General features: G+C 43.5%; 1 protein-coding gene across 5 annotated transcripts in view; it reads left to right on the plus strand.

The window, feature by feature from the left end:
• Nucleotides 1–24,244, plus strand: part of LOC135197812 (uncharacterized) — a 201,516-nt gene that overhangs the window by 24,368 nt on the left and 152,904 nt on the right. For all 5 annotated transcript variants that reach the window (XM_064224942.1, XM_064224944.1, XM_064224945.1 and 2 more), the window contains 2 exons: nt 4,871–5,006; nt 6,132–6,653. In XM_064224942.1, coding sequence (XP_064081012.1) covers nt 4,871–5,006; nt 6,132–6,653 — 658 coding nt within the window. The remainder of the gene's footprint in view (nt 1–4,870; nt 5,007–6,131; nt 6,654–24,244) is intronic.

Consider the following 24,244-nt stretch of genomic DNA (forward strand, 5'->3'; position numbering starts at 1 on the left):
CAATGATGATTACCGTAGGTAACATTTTTAAAGGATTCTAACGCAGCGGAACTCTATATTGTATAATGCTCTCATGCTTACGAAAGCATGGCTTATTAGAGTACATGCTTAGTGAGAAGATGAATGTAGTAGAGAATTCACTTTAAGACTACGGTATGGTCTAGTCTTATGCACATACCGAGGTTAACTACAGAATTCCTAGTATCCTTGCAAAGGTTTCCTAGATTAATGCTGTTTACCACAATGTGACAGTATTATAAAGGATTCTAATACGGCAGAGCGCGATATATATAATTCTCTCATCCTTTCGAGAAACGCACACAACCTTTTTAGAATCGGATATTGCTCAAGAGAAGTTGGGTGAGTCGGATGGGAAACATTCTCTTAGTGGCAGAAGTTGTTTCCCTGAATGGACTATACTACGTATTTAAAAGTTTTTTCCCACTAAGAACGGAATTAACATGTGAAGGATGTCGGGTACCATAAAGGCATAGATGTTATGGCACATAACCTAAAAAGAACTAGAAGGGAGCGCCAGCCTGGCGCAAATTGCGCCAGAAGCACCATCCAAGATATTTTCTCGTTTTAGCGAGTTATTAACCTAAGAGTCCAGTAGCCTCTCGGACAGCAGGCTCGGTAACGGCAAGATTCGTTCCTGATTTCGTTACCCATTTAATCGAAAAGGGGTCGCTTACAAGGAATGATGAAATGATTTATTTTAATCACTTAGGCCAATTCCACGACTCTCTCATATCGCAAAGAGCATCGAGAATCTCTTTTTTCGCCCCTGTTCGCGTTAACAAAAGAGAACCTATTTGGGAACAGACACGGAACGTAACGATCCTTAAGAGGTTCGATGCAAGATTTTGCATGTCCGTGAGAACCTTCTCGATCGAAGATAATAACTGTTAACGTATGTCTAACATTTATTGAAAAGAGTTGTGAGAACCTGCGGAAAGTCTTCTTCATAGATCTCTTTGTAAGGTAGAAGACGAACAGGCTTCCTTTAGACTGCTTCTTTTTCCTCGAACCAAGAGAGGTAGCAATATAAGACATCTTTAAATTTAAAGAAGGGGAATAAACTTTAGTCTTTTTCCCGTAGTTATAAATTCTTAACAGATATTAAGATAAATGGGCGTCAAAGGAAGAGAGGATGTATGCCTCATTTTGGCCTTAGAGAGGTTGGATTCACAGAAGTCACGTTCTTCTCACAGCATGTTTCGTAAGGCTTTTCCAAGAGTATCTGGATATTCTATCAGAATCTATTATAAATAGACCTATAAAACCTCTCCACTCTGAGTCTGTCCGCGTGCAGACTGACCAGAAGTGGACATGAATGAGAGGTTTTTTCAAGGTAAATGACAATAGTCATGGCTAAGACATAAAATTGCTGCAGATCGTGCTAGATGGAATGAGGAAACTGTCCTCTTCCGATACCTCTGTGAACCACATAGCGAGGTTTTTTCTTCACTTTCAGAGGGAAGAATCACCTATGTATATATCTGCTGTCAAAGAACGCAGTAAAAGGCTATACTCTGTCTCTACAAGGGGAATTAGAGATAACAGAGGATTAAGATCTTCGGGATCTTATACGATACCGCAATACGACAAGAGTAGGATATCATGTACTTCGAATGGGATCTTTTTGTGGCCACAGATTCCGTGTTCCGACAAAATGGAACTGCTCCTCATCAAACTTCTTTGAGGAAGTTTATGAAGGAATTCTTTGTTTCTCTTAGCCCTAAACGACCAAGAAGACAAGTGAATTTTTTGTGCATTGGAATTTCGCATCAGATTCAATGGAGACTCGGCAATGGGTTCTTGCCAGCATAGTATGTCTGGCAAAAGAACTAAATCCCTCTATTCCTGACGCAACGCTTTCAGATAGAAGTTTCGTTGCCCAGGCAGGGTACTTACATTTTCATCTACAGAAGAAGAGATGGTTTAAACGTTTGCCTACAGAGTCTTCGGGGTGCGATGAGGGCTCAAAATGCTTCCCAGAAGGTATTCAGAAGGATACAATAAGAGCTAGAAATCAGGGTTCCGCCCAATTTCAGCTCAGAGTCTCCTTCGACTTCCAGACTCCTTCCCTTCCTTCGGGCAAGGATAGGGAAGATTCTGCAACGAGGAACCTCATCAACATGTAAGAAAAGATCTCGTTAGCAAAAGAAGTGTTCATGAAGGATCCTCCTCGGAGGAAGACTCTTCTCTCTCGTATTGTTAGATATCCTGTCGTCTACTGGGTGTAGCTGACTAAAATCACCTCCCCTTGCCAGGGGCCAAAAGCTCAAAGGGGAAGAATTTCTTCCACCCTTCTCCAGTCTCCTGATAAACTATGTGGTTGTTCAGGACTCTCGGACAATGTAGCGCCAGCCAAGCGTCAAATGCCAATACAGGCGAAAAACGCCAGAGGCGGACAGTTCCAAGGAACTCTGTCATGGTCGGATACTGAGAAGGAGCGGGCCTCCAACCTGGCGCAAATGCGCCAGAGGCGAACAAATCGGACAGATATAAGAGTGTCCGATGTGGACATCGCCAGACAGCCTAGAGACTCTTCCAAGCTCGAAGCTCCAGCAAGTGTGGAGGAGCCAAGCCAGGCGCGAGGCGCCAGCCAGGCTCTAGGAGCCAGCCAGGCTCTAGGAGCCAGCCAGGCTCTAGATGCCAGCCAGGCGCCATCCAGGTGCCAGGCTCCTTCAAGGCTAGGCTCCAGTCAGGATTGAGGATCCATCCAGGCGCAAGGCTCCTTCCAGTAAAGAGAAACCTAAAGCTCTGTCATGTAAGAGGGCTAGTCCCCATTGATATGATACAGGTAAGGCTCTGCCATGTAAGTGGGTCAGCCCCCATTGGCACGATCCGAGAAGGCTCTGTCGTGTAAGCGGGCTAGCCCCCATTGACATGATCCAGAAGGGTTTGTCAGTCATAGGTCCCTACCTCGCTGAAACTCTTGAGGCATGCAGACTCGTAGACAGTAATCATGAAGTCTTCTGCCAGGCTCCAGGTGCCTTCCAGGCGCAAGGCACCAGCCAGACGCAAGGCTCCAGCCAGGCGCGAGGCGCTAGCCAGGAAGGAGGAGCCAATCAGGCACCAGCCAGGCGCGAGGCGCCAGCCAGGAGCAAGGCGCCATCCAGGCACGAGGCTCCAGCCAGGCTCTAGGCGCCATTCAGGCGCAAGGCTCCAGCCAGGCGCGAGGTGCTAGACAGGCGCTAGGCGCCTGCCAGGCACGAAGCGCTAGCCAGGCTCCAGGCTTCACCCAGAAGAGATCTATATCAAAGAACGCCCTGGCCTTCTTTAAGACATTGTGATCTCCTAAGCACTTGATAAGTGCATTGATGATTCCTTCAAACAGCTGAGAATTAAAAGCGCATGAAGTGCGAGCTTTTCCGAATTCTTGTTCTTTCTCTAACAATATGTCATAAGGACATATTAGCTGTCACATACGGGAGATGCAACTCTGTGTTGACTTCCCATTATCCGAAGGATGTCAAGATAACCTTCGAGGGATCCTTCTCTCTTGGTTGATACGTGTCTGCGGATACATTGCTGGGATAGGGAGCAGATGCTGATCCTTAACTAGTGAGTTAAATTTTATTTAACGTCGTATTTTTTCTTTGGGTTTTTTGAAAGGAGTTTGTAGATAACTCTTTTCAACTTAAGCACTAACCCTCGTGTTAGGATCAGGTGATCGGGATCGGTGTTGTGCTCCTTAATTATGCCACTAGGCATAGGCATATTGTCATGTAAGAGGCTCTGTCGAGTAAATGGATAAGACCCCATTGACAGACCCACAAGAACTCTTAACCATAGGTCACATCCTCGCTGAGGCTCTTGAGGCGAAGCAGATTCCTAGCCATTAGCCATGGAGTCTTCCGCCTGATCAAGTAGGAACCAAGGTTTTATTTATTTATTACCTACAATGTATGTTGTTTACCTGTCTATTCAGTAAATAGTTGTCTCTTTCCCACCACCAAGGGTGTCAATCAGCTAAGTATATATCTGCTGGGTAAGTTCCATGTACAAAAATGATATTGTTAAGATACAATAAAGTTTTGTACATACTTACCTGGCAGATATATACTTAGCTATAGACTCCGTCGTCCCCGACAGAAATTCAAATTTCGCGGCACACGCTGCAGGTAGGTCAGGTGATCTACCGCCCCTGCCGCTGGGTGGCAGGAATAGGAACGATTACCGTTCTAGAACCAGATTTTCTCTTCCACCTGTCTCCTGAGGGGAGGTTGGGTGGGCCATCAATCGTATATATCTGCCAGGTAAGTATGTACAAAACTTTATTGTATCTTAACAATATCATTTTAACCCTTTATGAAAAACAATAAAGAAATACATATTGGATCTAGAGAAAATTTTTTAAATGCTGATGCAGTTATGGTAATGACACTCAAGTTTCCATGATATTTACTCCTAAGGGATGAGGGACTTAGGTTTTGTCATGTGATATTTCACTAAAAAAATATTGATGATTATTTATATACTATATAGATAAAAATCCTGATTCAGATGAGGTAAGTACTTTAAAATTTCATATAAATTCATTTAGTATTTTTTTGAACTAATATAATCTTTTTCCTGACTGGGTACGCTTCAATGTTCTAGAATGTTATCCTCCATCATGAGCCTATTGTGTAAGGAATTTCTTATTTATGTCTAAAAAGGAGGATTAAGTGTCTTTTGGAACTGGAAGAGCTCTTTGGTTTAGTGCTTGTGTCATTTTAAGGTCAACATCTCAATTGACTGTCAGTGTATGATTAATCTAGTCCTTTCATAGAATTCAAAACATTAAATAAACATTTGTTTTTATTTTTTTACAAGGAATTTTGTCGTATTTGATATTAATAACATTTTGTTTTTCAAGTTTTTTCCATGTAAACAGTGAAGAAGAAGAAACTTACAGGCTTAGGAAAGATATAGCTCCCACTCTTCTTGAGCAGGCTATGCGAAAGGCATTACTTTTTGATGTGGCACTAACCGGAACCCGAGCTACTTGTAAAGTAAGTGCATTTTTTTTTCAACAAGCTATCATTACTTATTTTACAGTTGTTTCTTTTCAGGTTTGCAATTATCTAGTTCTGCAAGGTCACCTTAGGTAGTAATAGAGTTCAGAAAAATTATATTTGCATCAGTATTAATACATGTGCTGATAGGAACATGTAATGTTTCTGTTTCTATATGTACGTATATGACTAGCAAGTATTTATCTGCTCTTGACAATTATTTTATTATTTAATAAATGTCCCTTATTTTGTGGAAACTTTCATTGCTAGTTCATAGTTTTGTGTCTCAAGCAAAGATTAGTAATACTGGTTAAACTTTTAATCAATCTAATGTCACTCATTTTTCACTCTTCACTTGACTCACAATTAAAAAAACAGTGATTACTAGACCATGTAATATTACTTTCAGATTTGCATCCATTATGTTTACTGTATTGCAATTGAAGATTTATGATTTTTTAAACAATGAATCTTAACTCTAATATTAGAGCTGTATTTCCTGTGTCAGGAGCAGGAGGATGATTAAAAAAAAAAGTGTAAAAGCTGAAAATTACTAGGATGTTTTAACCCTTAATGGATGGGGTAGTAAATCAGTATGCAGCCACCCTGGGCAGCAAATTTAAGAAAAAAAAAACAATGGAAAGTACATCCCCCAGTTTGGCTATGATTGGTTAAACAGATATATTGTATTGATAGGTCAAGGTTTTGCTGGGTGACACATTATTGCTATGTAGATGCAATACTGAAGAGAAAGCCAAGTTGGGATTCTTGGGTAGCTAATTCAGAAGTGATGTATCCCAAATGTATTTGAAATAACTTTTTGAAAATTTTTTTTAGAATTGTGATTAATATCTTATGAATGTCTCTCTCTCTCTCTCTCTCTCTCTCTCTCTCTCTCTCTCTCTCTCTCTCTCTCTCTCTCTCGCTCTCTCTCTCTCTCCCCCCCCCCTCTCTCTCTCTCTCTCTCTCTCTCTCTCTCTCCTCTAAGATAAAGCAAGGAACTTGTGGAAGAATAGCTTACTTTTTCCTGTAGGAATGTTTCAATAAATCTTATTAATAAAGTCTTATTATTAAGAAAATAACATTCATATATTTGAATAATTACCACTGCTTCTTTTTCAGGCTTTTTTGCAGGGGGGGTGTTCTCTGCCAATGTGCCCTTACCGTCACATAACTCGCCACGAATTTGCCAACGAAGTCCTTAATACCCTTCGAAATGAATTTGAAATTGTGTTAGGACAGTCGGGCACTGATATTCCAGGATCCCAGCAAATTCAAGGTAGAAACAATTCACAAATTATGGATCCCATGATGCAAGGAATGGGCCAAGGCTCAGTTCAAGGAAACAAGAACATCACAGAAACTCTTGAAGAGAAAGTGCAAAGGTTAGAACAAGAGAATGAGAATATATACAGGGCTCTGGACCCTGAACAAAAAGCCAAAAGCCTTGGGGAGATTCGATCAAGGCTTATGACTCTTCAAGCAGCTTTGCAGTGGAAGGATGAAAATGATACAAACAAAGGGGGTTTTGTTGATGATGGACTTCCTCCAGGAATGGCAGTTGTAAATTATGACCACAGCAATTCAAATTTCCAGGAGCCTAGCATTGATTTCATGCGAAGAAATGTCATGCAGGTGCAGCCGGTGAGGATTTAAGTTTTCATGTTTTCACAGTGCTTTAATCTTTATTTGTATCTTATTTACTTTGTATAACCTTTATTTGGTTTAAGCTTTGTTAGGAGACTAGATTAAAGGAAAGAAAGCTGCGTATGTTACTCATAGGCTAAGAAAGTGGTATGTGGTGGAATTGCTTAATAGATGTAATGTGTATATAGAAGTTAGTGTATTGAGAGGATAAAAATAAATAAGATGAAAGTGATGCTTATGTAAGAGTATTTAGACAAATTTAGTATCAGGAATATATGCAACTTGTTTCCTTGTTTATTTATTTTTTATGTAATGGCATTGTGAGAGCAGATGTAATATGCAATATCTGATGTTTGTGAATGGTTATGTTTGGGAAGAGAATTTGCAAAGATGGGAGAGTTACAAAGTATTTATGATAAAAGTTAAAGCAAAAGTTCATAAAAGTATCATACATTATTGATCACTGTTCACAGCATGGCTGTCTCACTCACGTGTATCTAGTCCATTCCAGCTTATTATTGTATTCTGCTTACCGCCCGTAGGTAAAGAAGTAGATAGAAAACGTGGGAAATAAGAGACCAGTCATCTCATTCATTCTTCTTTCATACCTTCATCTGAGACTAGATACAAACTGACTCGCCAGGGGTACTGGATGAGCTGCATAACTTGTTGAGTAGCCACCACCGGACCCAAGGAAAAAATGTCCAAGGACCTATGGACAACGTCTTCCAAGTAAAAGGAAGTGAAAGTGGTTTGACATAACCAAACACCAGCTTTCGAAATTTTCTGAACAGACAGGCTTCTTGAATGCCAAAGAAGTACTCAGACCCCTGATATCATGTGCTCTTGCTCTCACAACATTATCTGACCTTTCAGATTCTGTCAAATATGCACTCCTGACTGTTTCTCTTAACGAAAACAATATTGTATTCATGAAGAAAGCCTCCGACATCTAGGTGTGAGATGACAAGTTCTTTTTAGATAAGCACGTATCACGCTGACAGGACATAATAACATTTCTTCAGGGTCATTATCTGCAAAGTCTCCCACAGAAGGTATAGAAAAAGCGACAAATCTGTCATCTGCAACTGATGGATTATGTGTTTTAGCCACTAATTCTGGTATAAACTTGAAGACTAACGACTCCCAACCTCTGGAATGTTTTACTTCATATGACAAACCATGTAGTTCCCTTACCCTTTTTGTAGTTGCTAAAGCCAACAACAAGATTGCTTTTAAAGTCAAGCCTCTATCAGTGTCTTGTCGCAATGGTTCATAGGGAGCCATAGTAAGGCAAGACAGTACCATGGTTAAATTGCAGTTGGGAGATTTTAGTTCTCTAAGCGAACAGGACTGCTTAAAACTAGTCGGTAGGGTCTCTGTCGCTTCACGGCTGGAGTCTGTCAAGTATCCCCTGTGAGCAAGAGGCTTTTCTCACAAAGCAATGGGCCAGATGTCCAGCTATCTCAGGAAGTCTTTGTCAGCTGTTTACTAGGGCAAGTGGGCCATCTACTGTGAGTGGGGTCATCAATGGAGTTTCTCCTCTCGGAACTTCTGTTCAGTGGATAGTAGAATTTCTAATCTCAGAAACGAGAAAGGTCTCTGTCTCAGCTGTCAGGGGCCACAGGGCTGCCTTGGGGTTGGTACTGCGCCGGAAGGGCGTGGACATCTCTTCATCCTGGGAAATCTTGATGTTTTAAGGAGTTTTGAACAATCCTATTCACCAAGAGAACTCAAACCTCCAACGTAGGATCTTACCCTGGTTGGTCCTGAGTAGTCTCACTCCAGCTCCATTTGACCCACTACATGGATCGTCAGTTAGGAATCTGATTATAAAGACAGTTTTCCTGTTGACCTTGGCTTCCTCGAACATAGTTGGAGAGCGTTATGGCATTAAACACACCTGTGGCCTTTGAATTTGTCCCGGAATTCATAGCCAAGACTCAAAATGTCTCGGTGCATAATGGCAGATTTGCTTCATTTTCAATTCCCTCCCAGAATGAGTTTGTGGACAGCTATTGGCAGAAGTTATTGTTTTGTCCTGTCAGAGTTCTGTGTTGCTATCTAAAGAGGACTCATCACCTAAGGCCTAGGTGTCATGGACTTTGTTAGCTCCGGCCGGCCCAGAAGGGAAGTGTCCCAGAACACCATTTCATTCTGGGTGCGTGAGGTGATTAAACAGTCATATTTCTCACCTTATAGCTCTGTCACAGAGTCTGTGCAGGCAAGAGCACATGCCATCAGAGGAATGAGTTCTTCTCTGGCATTTAAGAAGAACTCGTCTGTACATAGGATTTTGAATGCTGGTTCCTTGCTTCGGCAGACCACGTTCGCTTCCGTTTACCTGAAGAACATTACTCACAGGTCCTTGGACACTTTTTCCTCGGGTCTGGTGGTGGCTGCCCAACTAGTTATGTGGCTCATCTGGTGCCCTGGCGGGACAGTTTGTGTCTTGCCTGAAATTATTGTGTGAAAGAGAGAATAAGTGAGTTGGCTGGTCTCCTCTCTTTTTTTTTTTTTCTTTCTTCCTCCTACGGGTGGGTTGAAGAATAGACACGTCATACGATGGAACTGTTCTGGTATAGGTGAGTGTGGCAGCCATACTGGTTGCAGTTACTTGGTTTGTTCCTATACAATAGACAAATCTGCTTCTAAGTAGCACTACACCTCTCTGTGGCAAGGGGAGGGAGGAGTGGTAACAAACCCCAGTGGCCTACATGGTTTTTTGCTTGAACAGACAGAGTTCTCTTTACCTTCTATGAATGCAATGAATCTGGCCATGTCTCATTGTGCTTAATCTCAGCAGGCTAAGTTTTTAGATACTCCCTTATCAATTCTCTCACGGGCTCAGACCCTCTTTAGAACTCAATCTTCTAGGAAGTGGTAGTCAGGTGGGCTGAATACCCAGCCAGTTCAGGGTACTTGTACCTCCCTCCAAGTATAAGTCTATCCTATTTTTAAGACTTAAGGTTTGTTCTGCTAATGAACAAATGACAAATTTATAATCAATTTGTATTTTTCTTAGCTAACAAACCTGAGGCCTTAACGTTACCTGCCCACGTTTAGCCGCCCCTCTCGTATCTTGGGTTGGAAGAAAGATTGACACGTCACGAGGTTCCAAGCCTGGTTGGTGACCAGCTTCCACCTCATATATGCATGAGCTGCCAGTTGCCACAGATTCCTTGCTTTTTAATCTTTGATTGTTATTTTTTAACCAGTTTCCAGCTGGCACTAGAAGATTATCCTTTTGTTAAAACCAAAGGTTTGTTAGCTATGAAAAATGCATATTGATTAAAAGTTTGTCATATTTCCCATGAAAAAGAAATATCTACATCTTTCATCCATAGGACTAGAGCTAGTGCAGTCCTATATATACCCCTTTATGGTAGACAGAAAAAGTGTTTTTCTGTTCTAAGGTACATATATCAGAAAATCTGCTATTTGTTGAATAGAAGTTCTGAGTGGAGAAATACCCATCTACAGCACCAATCACAGTACACAGACCACTTTCCTTGGTACATATAAAAATGATTTTTTGATATAGTGGAACCTCTACATACGAAAGTCCCTACGTACAAAAAATCCAGGTTACGAAAGCAAAGACGAAGATTTTTTTGCTTCTGTGCATGAAAATAATTCAGGTTGCGAAAGGGTGTATGTACTGTAAACCGAAATTCGCCCGGGCTACCAAGAACCATTTTAAAACTCACGCGCCGCCAACTTGGTAGACTCGCCGCCATCCTCCTGCTCTCCCATTGGTTCCTGATGCTAGTCACCGCCGTAAGATCCTGCTCTCCTATTGGTCAGCATCTGTCCCATCATGCACCTGCGTAAAGGCGTCCCTCAACCATTTCATTACATCAGCGTTATCGTACACACATGGAATTCGTTCGTTCACATAGCTTTCATTTGTTAACATAAATTCGTGTTAGTGATTTCGCTTTCTTTGTAGTAAGTTACTTTATCGTGTTGTGTGTGAACTTAATTACTTACGTTATTAGCCATGGGTCCCAAGAATGTTGCTAAAGTTCACGGAAAGAAGAGGATGCTTTCTATGGAGACGAAGATGGAGATAATTAAAAAGTATGAAGTTGGCATGTGTTTGAGTGTGATTGCTAAGGAGTACGGCCGAAATCCGTCAATGAAATGCACCATCCTTAAGCAGAAGGAAGCCATCAAAGCAGTTACACCTTCCAAGGGCGTGACTATTTTGTCCAACAAGAGGAGCCACGTGCATGATGAGATGGAGAGGCTGCTTCTTGTATGGATTAAGGACAAAGAAATCGCTGGCGATACGATAACCGAGACGGCAATCTGCCACAAGCCAGCGCTATTTTCGGTGATCTGAGTGCCCAGGCCGAAGACAATGCAGGAGAAGGGACATTGAAAGCAACCCCAGACTTCAAGACTTCTCGCAGTTGGTTTGATAAATTTTGTAAACGGACTGGCATCCATTCGGTAGTGCGGCATGGGGAGGCTGCCAGCTCGGACACAAAAGCGGCCGAAGCCTTTGTTAAGACGTTCGACGAGATGACAATCAAGGAAGGCTACAGTTCTCAGCAAGTCTTCAACTGTGATGAGACTGGCCTTTTTTGGTAAAAAAAATGCCTCGTCGGACGTACATCACAGAGGAAGAGAAGAAGCTCCCCGGGCATAAGCCTATGAAAGACAGGCTTTCGCTTGCACTTTGTTCTAACGCCAGTGGGGATTGTAAGGTGAAGCCCCAATTTGTGTATCTTTCCGAGACTCCTCGAGCCTTCAAGCCCCACAAAGTGCTAAAGGAAAAGTTTCCGGTGATGTGGAGGGCTAATGCGAAAGCCTGGGTAACAAGACTTTTGTTCACCGATTGGGTAAATTTGTGTTTCGGCCCTACAGTGAAGAAATTCTTGGAAGAGTAGTGCCTCCCTCTGAAATGTCTGCTGTTGTTGGACAATGCCCCTGCTCACCCTCCTGGCCTCGAGGAAGATACCCTAGCGGAGTATTCTTTCCTCAAGGTTCTTTATCTTCTGCCTAACACCACCCCTCTCCTCCAGCCCATGGATCAGCAAGTGATATCAAACTTCAAGAAGCTGTATACAAAACATCTTTTCAAGAGATGTTTCGACATCACCGATACCACAAACCTCACCTTTCGTGAATTTTGGAAGGAGCATTTCAATATCGTGATATGCATCCGACTCATCGATCAAGCTTGGCAGGAGGTTTCGAGGGGAACCTTGAATTCTTCGTGGAGGAAACTCTGGCCTGATGCTGTATCCACCTGAGACTTTGAGGGATTCAACGTGGGCGAAGCTGATGCAGATTCAGAAACAGTTGACGATCCTGAAACTGTTTTGCAACTGGATCTTGACGAGATCATTGCACTTGGCAAGTCCATGGGGGTGGTCTTCGACGAGGACGACATCAATGACCTTCTTGAGGAGCACCAAGAGGAGCTTACGATGGATGACCTGAAGGAGCTGGAGGTCATGCAACATAATGTCGTTCAAGAAGAGTTCTCTAGCAGCAGCGAGGAGGAGGAGGACCCTATGACAACGGCAGAAATTAAGGATGTTCTAGCTGCTTTTCATAAAGTGCAAACATTTGTAAAAAAGAGACATCCCGAAAATGCTTACACAGGTCGTATGCTTGCTCAGTTCGATGACGTTTGCCTGAGTCATTTCAGGAACATGGTGAAAAGCAGGCAGAAGCAATCTTCCTTGGATAGTTATTTTTTAAAGAGGCCTTTAGTAGTAAGCAAACAGGAAGGTCCATGTGATTCGAAAAAACAGAAAACAGAAAATTGGAAGTGGTGAAGAGATTGAAATTTGTTAAAAACGTAAAGTAAAAAAGTAAAAAAAAAAAAAAAAAATTAAAAATCAGAAAAAGGCAAAAAAAAAAAAAAAAAAAATTTTATTTTAAGTTTTTCGTAAAGTTAAGTGTTAATGTTTTCTGCCATTTGTTAATGTGCTTTGTAAAGTTTAATGTTAATGTTTGCTGCCATTTTTTAATGTTTCGTTAAGTTAAGTGTTCATGTTTTCTGCCATTTGTCCTACTCATTTGTTGCCACGTTAGGACATCGCCTCACTCGAAAGGTAAGGTTCCACATTTTACTACATACTAGGATGTACTTACATGTACGTACAGTATTTCTTGTACCCTGTACACTAATACACTTTATTTACAGGTCAGTCACAGTTACGTTAGGTATTGAATGGTCCAAATTGTTGTATTTCATTGTTTATTGGTCGATTTAGCTTTATTATAAATTTTTACTGTGGTGTTTTTGTAGGGCTTGGAACTAATTAAGCAATTTACATGTGAAACGTAGTTCTAGATATGAAAAAAATGGGTTACGAAGGGCACTTCTTAATGGATTAATTTCGTAATCTGAGGCACTACTGTATCCTGCCATCTGTGATGCTGCTTTTCAAGAAAAACCTCTCGCTCACAGGAGATACTTGACAGTCTCCACCCATGAACAGATAGGAACTGTACTGATTAGCGGTACCTCTCCACGTGTGGTTGACGTAGTAGGTCATGCCAGGGCGCCAGTTCTCTTGGAACTTCCACTGGCAGGGATAACAGAGCCAGAAACAATTTTACCTTTGGCCACAAGGGAGCCACCAGGGTCATCCTGAGATTTCAGATTTCATGACATCACCTTGTTCAGAACCTGATGGATCAGATGAAATGTAGAAAAAGCATATACATACCTCCAAATTGTCCCACAGAGCATTCTCTGCTGCTGCTTCATGTCCAGGACTACTGAACAGTATGTCTCCAGTATCTTGTTGTATCTTGTGGAGAACAGTTTCTTGTTGTATCTTGTGGAGAACAGTTTCTTGTTGTATCTTGTGGGGAACAGATCTATCACTGGTCTTTCCCACAAGACAAACGTTCTGTCCACTACTCCCTGATGTAAGAACCATTCTGTTCCCAGCACCTGGTACCCGTGGCTCAACTTGTCTGCTATTACAGTCCTTTTCCCAGTAGTTGAACTGTCATGATATGTAGTTGCGCTACTGTAGTGTTCTCAAACATCAACACTACCAAGTGTCCCTCTTCCCCAGAGGTTCTCAACCTTTTAAATCTTATGTATCCTTTGAAGTCTTTCAGTATTGGTCATGTACTTCTTGCCCACAATGCAGCATCAGGAAGGGTAAAAAGGAATGCTTTTTTTTTTACTTAGTTTATTAAGTTTAAATTGTATTATATATAAGTGGAGTAGACAAAGTTTTCAATTTATGAGAGTATGTCACTATGAGGTAGTGTAGATAGGAACTACTACTTCACAGGAAAATTTACTATGTGACTGGCTGCTAGCATGTAATACATTTACTAAAACAGAACTATATTAGACAGTTTTCTATCACTGTGGCAGTGAACTAGTGCTGCTTGCAGCTAGTTGAAACTTGTAACCAGTAACTAATAGGTAAGTCACTGTCTGTGTATAAAAATAATAAAACAACTAAATCGGACACATTTTTCCAATAACTGAGACTGTGAGGTAATGGTACTTACTATATGGAGTTTTTAACTAGTTACTCATGGGGAAAATACTGTGTGCATGATTAGCATCACCAGCACAAAAAAAAAAAGCAAAATAGAATCAAGAAGGCATCGTGTTCCCCTGACTGTGAACTAATGGTGCTTGTTAAACATTGCAACAAGTTACTAGTAACTAGTTACTTCCTTATAGGGAAGTCAGTGTGTGTGACTGCATTAAATCTACAAACAGGTTTGTAGTTATATTCAAAACCGAAGTATGTTGAGAAACCTGTTGCATACTCCCAAAATTCCGCTCATGTACCCCAGGTTGAGAACCCCTGCTCTACCCTCTCCAGAAACTCCTGCAGCACTAGGAATGCTGCTTATAGTTTCAGTGCATTTATATGGAGTCATCTGTCCTGTTGACTCCACTTTCCTGAAATCATCAGATCCTCCATATGAGCACCCCAGCCTTTGACTGATGCATCTGAGAACAGATTGTTGTTGCCCAACCACCGTAGATCTATGCTTGGTGACCAAAACTCATTTATCCTCCATTGTAAAGGCCGATGGTGTAACCTCCCATGAGGAATCGGCTTCTCTAGAAAATTTAGAATTCCCAGAACTACCTGCCACTGTTTCTCTGGTTGTTTCCCTTGCCAGAATGGAATTCACCACTTCCTTGCATTTTCTTACCCTCTGATCTGATAGGAAAGCTTTGGCATTTATTATCTATAATCATTCCCAAATACACAATCTTTTGATTGGGATCCAAATTCGACTTCTCCCAATTTATCACAATGCCTAAGTTGTGACAAAACAGGAAAAGATTTTTGTCTCAAAGCAACTTTTCTTGGGACTTTGTTTCTACCCGCCAATCGTCCAGGTACCTTATTAACCTGATTCCTTGGGCATGAGCCCATGTTAACAGGAGAGTGAATACTCTTGTAAACACTTCAGGAGATGTCAATCCAAAACACAGAACTTTGAATTGATATACTTTCTCTGCAAGACTGAAACAGAAATTTCCTGGAAGAATAATGGATTGTAATCTGGAGGTAAGCATCCTTCAAGTCTGTTGTCAGTGTAAAATCGCTGTCCCTGACTGCTGCTAGAACTGTCCTTGGGGTCTCCATTTTGAATTTTGTCTTCCCGATGAAAAGATTCAAAGTTGACAGATCTATAGCCATCCTCCAATTGCCATTGGCCCTGGGGACAAGGAAAATACAGTTATAAAATCCACTTGATGGAGGTACTACTTGCTCTACAGCTTCCTTCTCTATCATTTTCTTCACTTCCTCTTGCAATATAAGGAGTTTCTGAGACCCAGGAGTGTAAGAAAGGTGTGGTAACAGATTAATCTGCAAGAGGTGGAGTAAAGTTTGAATGGGATCAGATAACCCACTCTGATCACATCCACTACCCACTGCTCTGCTCCGCATTTCTGCCACACCTCTCAATGACTCACCATACACCCCCCAACTGGTGTGACTGAGTGGAGAGAGGTGCCTAGCCTATCTTCTCGCACCCCTTCCTCAGCCCCTATTTCCCCTTCCTCTAACAGCTCGATTGTGAAAGGGCCAATGTGGTAATTTCTTCCTTGGAGGAGAAGGTATAGTCATCTTAGGTGAAGGATTAGGCCTCACTATTCTTCTGGGGTGTTTGTTGAGCCTGTTTTATTTTCACAGGGTGATTTCCTGTCAACTTGCTTAGTGCTTGTTGAACTAGTCTATCATTGGTATCTATCCTTCTGTCAATTGCTACTTCTAGTGTGTATGTCCTTTGGCAGCAGAAATTGTGACTCTAGGATATGACCATTTTGGAGAGCTAACAGAGAATCCACATCTACTGCGAGACTAACTTGGCCAATGCTGCATCTCTTCTCATCAACAGGATATTAGCCCAAATGTTGGCACTTAAGTTTGTTAAATATGAAATTGCTTTGGGACCAGACCGAAGCAACCAGACAAAGGCCGTTTCATCCACTAATCTGGTTGAATCTGAAGAAGTAAACTTAGCCACTGCTGTTGACCAAAGATCTAACCCCGATGCTGTTTGGAAAATAGAGGAAGCCATTGATTCCAATGTAGCTGCTTCTTGACAAGTAAGTGAGGGACAGTTCATTTTCAGCTGGTCTAAGGTTAACCCAGGTCTTTATTGCACAACATCTGGATTGATATATCTTCATAGCAAAGGAACAACTGGTGTCGTATAATATTTTGTATGTCTTGGCAGAGGAGGGGGAAGAGACTTGAAAAATGTATTTGATCACAAAGAATTATCCCTCTCTGAAATCTGTGTGTTCACATGCTGTAACACCAACTCCGCATGACTTGAACACTGTAAGTTATACGACACCTTTATATCTCTTAGGTCCTAAAAGCTCTTCAATTCCAGTCAGAGCTATGGTGGAAGGAGTTTGAGACCTCCTTGAAAGATTATTGAATTGATGAATCAAGTCTATAACCTCCACATAAGAAGCAAGAAACTCATGATTCTCTACTTTGTCTGCTTCCAAAACATTCTGCTTGGCTGCTGAGGAAAGGATATCACTCCTATCACCAGACAAACATCTGTGGGATTCATGGCCACTTAATTGTACGGCCGCAGCACCTGTGTTATCTGACGGCCAATCCTGGCTAGCTCTTGAAAAACCGCTAGGTGAACATGACTGTCGATACCTTTCACTGCTCCTTGATCAAGAACAGAAAGCCTCCTACTCCTCTAGGCTTACGGTCCCCGTAAAGTTGTGTCCATCATAAGCATTTCCACAGCTGTCAACTGCTGCCATTGGTGATTTTGACCTCAAACTTCTGGGCCAGGGGCGAACAACATCACTATTGTTTGGTCTATTAGAATAATTAACTCCCTCATGCAATGGAGAAACTTCCAGTGCTGTATTATTTGATCTTTTAATTGGAGCATTGTCGTCTTTTCTACTCATCTTGAACGGCCTTACAGCCTTACAGGAGAGGATGAGGCCTGATTACCAACTTTTGTAGACCTATGAATCCCCACTGTCACTGTTCCAACTGCACCCACAACAACTTCCACTCCGTCTGTCAATTTCTTTGGCCTTGATGATGCATTAGAATGATGGCCGTCATTCCTTGTTCTGGCACTAACAACTACTTCTTGAGGTTTCTTTTTAACAGGAATGTGACAGCCCTGGCTCAAAGATGAAGAAGAAATTAATCCTCTATTGGCGCAAGGATCAGCTGTGAAGAGAAATAAGTAGACTTGGGTTTTTCCTTTTTGCATGTCTTATCAATTTTCTCTTCTAATCCTTACAATTCTACACAAAAGTGCATGTCACTGAATCCAAAAGCGTAGTTCTATTCGTCTACACTGAAGGTGCGAGGGTGGAAGGAGGCTGTGATGTCATGACGGTCGCCATGTTTGATTGTGACGTCATTGAGGGTCCAGGCTATGACGTCATCGTGCTTGATGGGAAATGCAGGGTTGATGCTGGTAACCCTGTGGGAACTGCAAAGTGAGATTCAAAATGCTCTGGTGCTGGAATCATATGCGTTCACAGATGTGGCATTCATCCCTATGAAATGGAGACCAGGGGGAAATGGGACACCAGTAGAGGGAGGCCCTGAAGGGAAACACGATTCCAAGTGGTGAGTCAACAAGCCATCCAAGGTTGGTAACCCTGATAGGCATAGCACTGCCCATATACCCTCCATTCTGTGTGCATCTGTAGCTGAAACATACGACAAAGATGGCAATGCTCCCCCTTCCCCACTGTGAAGGAAAGAGCATAATTAGGTACAAAACCTCCCAAAACTCCTCTGATGCATCCAAAAACGAATCATTGGGTGAACCTGATGGGGTATGGGAAGCATTTAGCAAAGGCAGAGAAACACATGGATCAGCATCACGATCAGGCAGAATTAAACAAGATGAAGGCGTTTTGCCACCCAAAGATGGCAGCATCTCTTCCTGTACTTACCCTTCTCATAAAACTTTTTCCATCATTCCACTGACCAAACACAACTTACAGAACAAGGATTAGTTATTGTACATACATTTTCCCTGCACCTACTACAAGTTGGGTGTGGATCCGTTGTGGACACTGATGTTAAAAGTCTCGAACAAGGAAACCCACTACTACCCAGGCATTTCCTCTGTTTCCTGGAAGATCCCGAAGAAACCTTGGACGTGGAGGTAAAATGATCCATGATATCTAGATACCCATACAAACTCATGAATCATACACACTGAAACACAGAAAGAAAAGAAAAAGCTGACTAACTAAACCGGCTTTAAAAGGACAGAGAGCAAACTTGTCCTCTCTTAAATGCAGTAAGAAAGTAACTGATGTGATCACGAGATACTGAAGGCATTGTGGGAGATCCCATAGACCTCATGATCAAGCACAGATGCCTATAGTTCATTGCGTACATAATTTTTTACATTGATTTTAACTGTTTTCCAGGTGGCACTGAATGGCTTCTTTGGCCCCAGTGCCTGGGCTTTTGCCCTAAAACTCATACATCCATCCATCCAGGTGGCACTAGAAGATTTATCCTAATGTTAAGACCTCAGGTTTGTTAGTTATGAAAAATACAAATTGATTAAAATTTTGTCATGTTAGTAGTATAGTATAAGAATTGGAGACGATAGAAAATTGTCTTAAGGGGATTTTGCCGTAAATGCTGTTAAGTTTATTAAAATGAGGGGTGATGGCAATACCTGGGTATGTTTATGAGCAAATAAATAAAAAGACATCATGGGGCACACAGCGACGAAGCATTCCCCCTCAAATCTAAAATCATACTGACTCCCAACTCCCCGAGCCGAGAAACCACAGTTGCCACAAGTCACTTATAGACATTGAAGTGCTTTGAATATCTTTTGTGCTAAATTCATCCAAATCGTGTGGCGTGTATTATTGATACTCAACTCATACTTACTGTGAGTTAGCCGTCCCCCAAAACCTGTTTTAGATACTCATATGATGGTTCCCGTCCATTAAGGGTTAATCATATACTGGACCCCCTGTACAGGCAGTCCCCGGGTTACGACGGGGCTTCCGTACTTGAGACGCGTCGTAAGCCGAAAATCGTTGTAAGCTGGAACATCGTCCAAAATCCTAAGAAAACCTTACTTATAATGCTTTTGGTGCATTGAAAACTATGTAAATTGCATTCTTATGGCATTTTTCATCAAAAAAACCTTCAAATTAATTGTTTTGCATTTTTGGTGTCATATTTCATCTGCCAGATGAGCGTTGTAGACGTCGTAACCCTGGAAATAATGTCTGATGAATATATTTGAAAAGCGTTGTAACCTCAGAACGTTGTAAGCCAAGACCGTCGTAACCCGGGGACTGCCTGTATTTGCATTTTCAAGATTAGCTGACTCCCCCATTCGCAGATTTTTCTGTGGAACCTATGTAAAAATTATTCACAGGAGGACCAACTTATCCGCGGTTTTTTCTGACGATAAATGTTCACTAATCAGTGTACGTATTTTGAGGTTATTTTCATGACTAAATCCATTTTTATGATACAAAAATGATTGACTAATTTTCAGATATTAATATTGATTAATATACTGTTACGTTTATTAAGATCAAATCATATTGAATAATAAAAATAATAGTTTCTCTCTCTCTCTCTCTCTCTCTCTCTCTCTCTCTCTCTCTCTCTCTCTCTCTTCTCTCTCTCTCTCTCTCTCTCAGGTAAGGGAATTTTTATGGTACATTTATGTAACATGTTTAGTAATGTCTAAATAGTAGTAATAATAATATGTAATAATAAGAATAATGAGATAAATTTTTTTAATGTTGAGACTGGAATATGATTGAAGGTTCACAATAATATTAAGTTGTGGATTGTTGTTGTTTATACAAGCACAATCCACTACTGAATATTATTGTGGATCTTCAATCAATAATAATAATATAACTAATTACAAAATTCATATGTGATAGCATTTTAAAGAAATACAATAATCGTTCCTTTCATTTCACTCCGTTGAATAATTAAAAATGAACCCCCCCCCTCGTTGCTTCTCTCCTTCTCTCTCTCTCTCTCGCTCTCTCTTTGCTTCTCTTTCTCACTCTCTCTCTCTCCTCTCTCTCTCTCTCGTCTCCTCTCTCTCTCTCCTCTTCTCTCTCTCTCTCTCTTCTCTCCTCTCTCTTCTCTCTCTCTCTCTCTCTCTCTCTCTCTTCTCTCTCTCTGTTTTGGTTGGAAGTGTTAAAGTACATATGTATATATGTTTAAGGGTACTAATGTTTAAGATGACTTTGAAATTATGTTAGTAATATAATCTCAAAGATTGATACAGTTATAAGATAATAATTTAAGGAAAATTTGATGTAGGATGTTCTTTAAGCTATGCATTTGGCATTTGAACTTAAAAGATAGGCAGTTATAAGCATTTTTAGAGGAGGTTCTAAGTATTTGTGGGTTCTAACTATTCGAGGGTGCCTCTGGTTTGCATCCCCCGCAAAAAAGGGGGTTCCACTGTATATCCCATGTTAAGTCTTCTGTCTGTGAACAGATAGTTGGTATCGCTATTACGGATTATGCGAACTTCTCGCTGTGTCAGACTCTGTCATAGTTACTTTAGTGAAAATAATGTTTGTTCCGACATGTTATACAAACCCTCGGTCCTTTACATAAGGAATTACTATTCAGCGCCTGCTGGACCAGTCGTAAGATTTACTAACAAGGTAGTTCGGCAGTAACTGCTTGTCCGATGGTTGGGAGTCCTACCCGACTGGAGGTAAACCTATCACTTTGCTTTCGACCACCGTCGAGTGAAGACGTGTGCTCGCCTCTACCCGCCTCTGTCGTGAGATTACCAAAGCTGTTACCTCATTTCAACCTGTTTGTACTAGATTACTATAGTGTGGAAGTGAATGTAAGTACTACTTTGTATTTATTTTGTTCACATTATTATTTGTGGAAGTGCATCGCTGATGGAAATGCAGTCCCAAGAATCAGAAAAGCCCCCTCACCCCCCATCCAACCGGAGAGTGTGCCCTGGAGTGGAAGGCCGTAAGTGTGGGGCTTTTAGGTCCAATGAGACCGTGGACCCTCATCCCTTATTTTGAGATGCCGAGGGCGCGAATTTTGTGTCTCTTGGTTGGAGGAGCAGTGGGAGTTGTACGAGAAGAGGAAGAAGCTGCGTAAGGCCGCCAAGGTGTCGTCGGAAAGTTCTCCCTCGACACCTTTGGTGACCGACACATCATCATCTTTCCTTCCTCCTCATCAACTCCCGCGGATGGCTCCCTTCCCTTCGGGGGATGTGTCCCCCTCCGCCTCTTCGCTTGATTTGTTGAGCACAGAGGAAGGAGGGGGACACCCCGACCTTGAGTTGTAATCGGGGTCTTCTGTCCATTCAGGGTGGGATCCTTCCCCCTCTGAGCGAACAGGAACTCCCCCTATTAACCCGACTGTTGCTTCTCCAGGTGTGTCTGCCTCCGCAGTTGGAGATCTCCAGCAGGTGAGGCAATCTTTGAGCCTTCCAGGCACTCCGAGTATCCAGGGGCTGATTCATCATCTGGCTGCAGCCCCAGTCACTCACGGGGTGGAGATGAGGACAACCACAACAGCGTCAACACCAGGTTATGCCGCTGCCGTACGTGCCCCGGAGGGAGATGGTTCCTCCTCTGCCTGGGTTTGCTGTCCTCGCCCTCCCCCCTGACTTTGAGGGCCCAAAGAGCTCCCCTGGAACGTCCTGTAGCTGTCGCCGGACCTGCTGTCAACGTTCTTGCCTGTGGAAGTGCTGTTGCTCCCGCAGGTCCCTCTGGACAGGTGGAGTTGGGCCGTGTTGCCAACGCAACTGCCCCAGCTCCATCCTGGATGGAGGATCTGTCTGCTGTCCTGAAGAAGCTGGCAAAGAAGAAGTCCAGGAAGAAGAGGAAGGTGTCGTCTTCGTTGCCGTCTTCTGCTGCCTGTTCCCCTTTGACTTCCAAGGCCCCCAGCCGAGGAAGAAGGTGGCCTCCCCCCTCCCAAGAAGTCTTGCTCAGAAACTTCTAAGGGTCTGTCCCGCCAGCTGGGTCTTCCGCTGGTCCTCCCATTCCTCTGGGAATGGGGCCCGTCTCTCCTTCCTCAGGGAAGAAGAAGACGGGGACCGTGGAGGTACCAGTGGTCCCGGTTCCAGAGGTTCCGCCTCCCGACCGGGAACCGTCTTGGCCGCACACTCGCGAGCGCAACCGAGTGTATGATCACCTACCAGTGATTGTGCAGCCAGGAACCAAATGGCTGAGCATACTCACCGTCAGGACCCAGGCACGGAGCGGAAGGTTGACAAGAGTCGCTCAGGTGACTAGCCAGACCGGCGATCGCTCTCGCTGTGATCCCCTGGTTCCCAGGGTTGACGTGATGGTCCCACCAGACCGTTCACGTGTCGAGGCTGGGAAGAGGTCCCCCTGGTCACCAGGACCAGCCTCGGCTGCTTCTGGTACCGTGGCGCGTCGTGAGGACATTGCTCGCGCTCACCGCGTTAGTGGACACTACCAGTCACCCAACTGTAGCTCCTACCAGGACCGGGCGGCTCGCACGACTGTTAGCAGCTCCCCTGACACGAGACCGATGCTACCGTCCTCGGTCCAGCGCTTCTCCACACGGAGACTGCTGGTCCAGACCTGCAGCTCGATCGCCACCGTGGGTTGGCGATCACCTGCAGTCCTCCCAGCCCACTGGCTCTGCTGGTAGGCAAGGAGGAGCGTCGGATCTTCCTCATCTGTCCTTTCAACCTCCTCAGACTACACCGGGAGGAGCGAGGCGAACAGGAGTGACCGCGAGAAGTGTGCTCCTTACGGTCCGGCCACAAGAGCCAACGATCCTGGCTCGGTCCTTGGACCCAGAAGATCATACGCTCAAGTGGTTGGAGGAGACCACGAGGGGTCTGGCGAGGTTCTTCCTCCTGAAGGAAGAGTGTCTCGAGAGGTGATTTGAGAACCTCTGGTTCTCACAGCAAGAGGCATCGGCCCTGGAATCTACTGCCATGGCAGCTTCCCAGGCTGTCTCCTGGCTGGATCTGTGGTCCCTCACAGTATCCAGAGTCACAGCCTCCTCGGGACCTATCCTTCCCGAGGAAGACTCGGTGTTCGGGAGACTGCCAGTCTGGAGGTAGGGCCATCTCCTACCTCGCCCACCAGAAGGCCAACCTGTGGGCCAACTTGGCTCTTAGAAGATGGGACTCAGTCCTGACTCGGGTAACCAGAGCAGCTGGTCGAGAGGTAACGTTGGGTCTACGTAATGGACAGTTGCTGGGTTCCTCCTCTCTTCTCCAGAGAGATGGTGGACACTGCGGTGGAAAAGCAGGGAACTGAGGACAGTGACCGCCTAGTACACCAGGCAGTTTCAAAGACTTCTGGGCAGTCTCGATCAACTGCGGCTAAACCTCAGAGCTTGGCTAGCACTTCCTCTGCTCCCAAGATGCTAGCACCGTTGAGGGTAGCGCAAAGAATGACACAGCCTTCCTCTTTTGCTTCGAGGAGTGAGCATCAGCCCTCCTCTCAAGCCTCCTTTTCTCGCGGGAGAGTGGCTAAGCGGAAGGGGAAGAGAGAGAAATGCTAGGCATGCCGAGACCTGGGTAGTGGATGTCCTTTGGGAGGGATACCTACTGCCCTTCGAGTTGAGGCCACCGCTCACTTCACACCCGGTCCACTTTTAGACGTACATCCCTGGTTCTGCCAGGGACGTAGCACTGAAACAAGAAGTCAAGATCATGCTGAGCAAAGGAGCTGTGGAGATCGTGTGAGATCAGTCACCGGGTTTCTACAGCCGACTCTTCCTAGTGGAGAAGTCTATGGGGGGCTGGAGACCGGTGATAGATCTCTCTCCCTTGAACCGTTTCGTTTGCCAGACTCGGTTCACGATGGAAATAGCACGCTCAGTGCTCGATTCCATCAGGGAGAACGATTTCCTGCTTTCGGTGAACCTGAAGGATGCGTATTTCCAAATACCCATCCACCAGTCCTCCAGGAAGTATCTCCGCTTTATCCTCGACCGGACGGTGTACCAATTCAGGGCACTTTGTTTTAGTCTTAACCGCCCCACAGGTGTTCACGCCAAGTGTTCACTCTGGTGTCGGCTTGGGCCCATTCAGTCGGGGTACGTCTTCTGAGGTATCTCGACGATTGGCTGGTC

This window comes from Macrobrachium nipponense, chromosome 21 (assembly GCF_015104395.2).
Source record: "Macrobrachium nipponense isolate FS-2020 chromosome 21, ASM1510439v2, whole genome shotgun sequence".
Taxonomy (NCBI): domain Eukaryota; kingdom Metazoa; phylum Arthropoda; class Malacostraca; order Decapoda; family Palaemonidae; genus Macrobrachium; species Macrobrachium nipponense.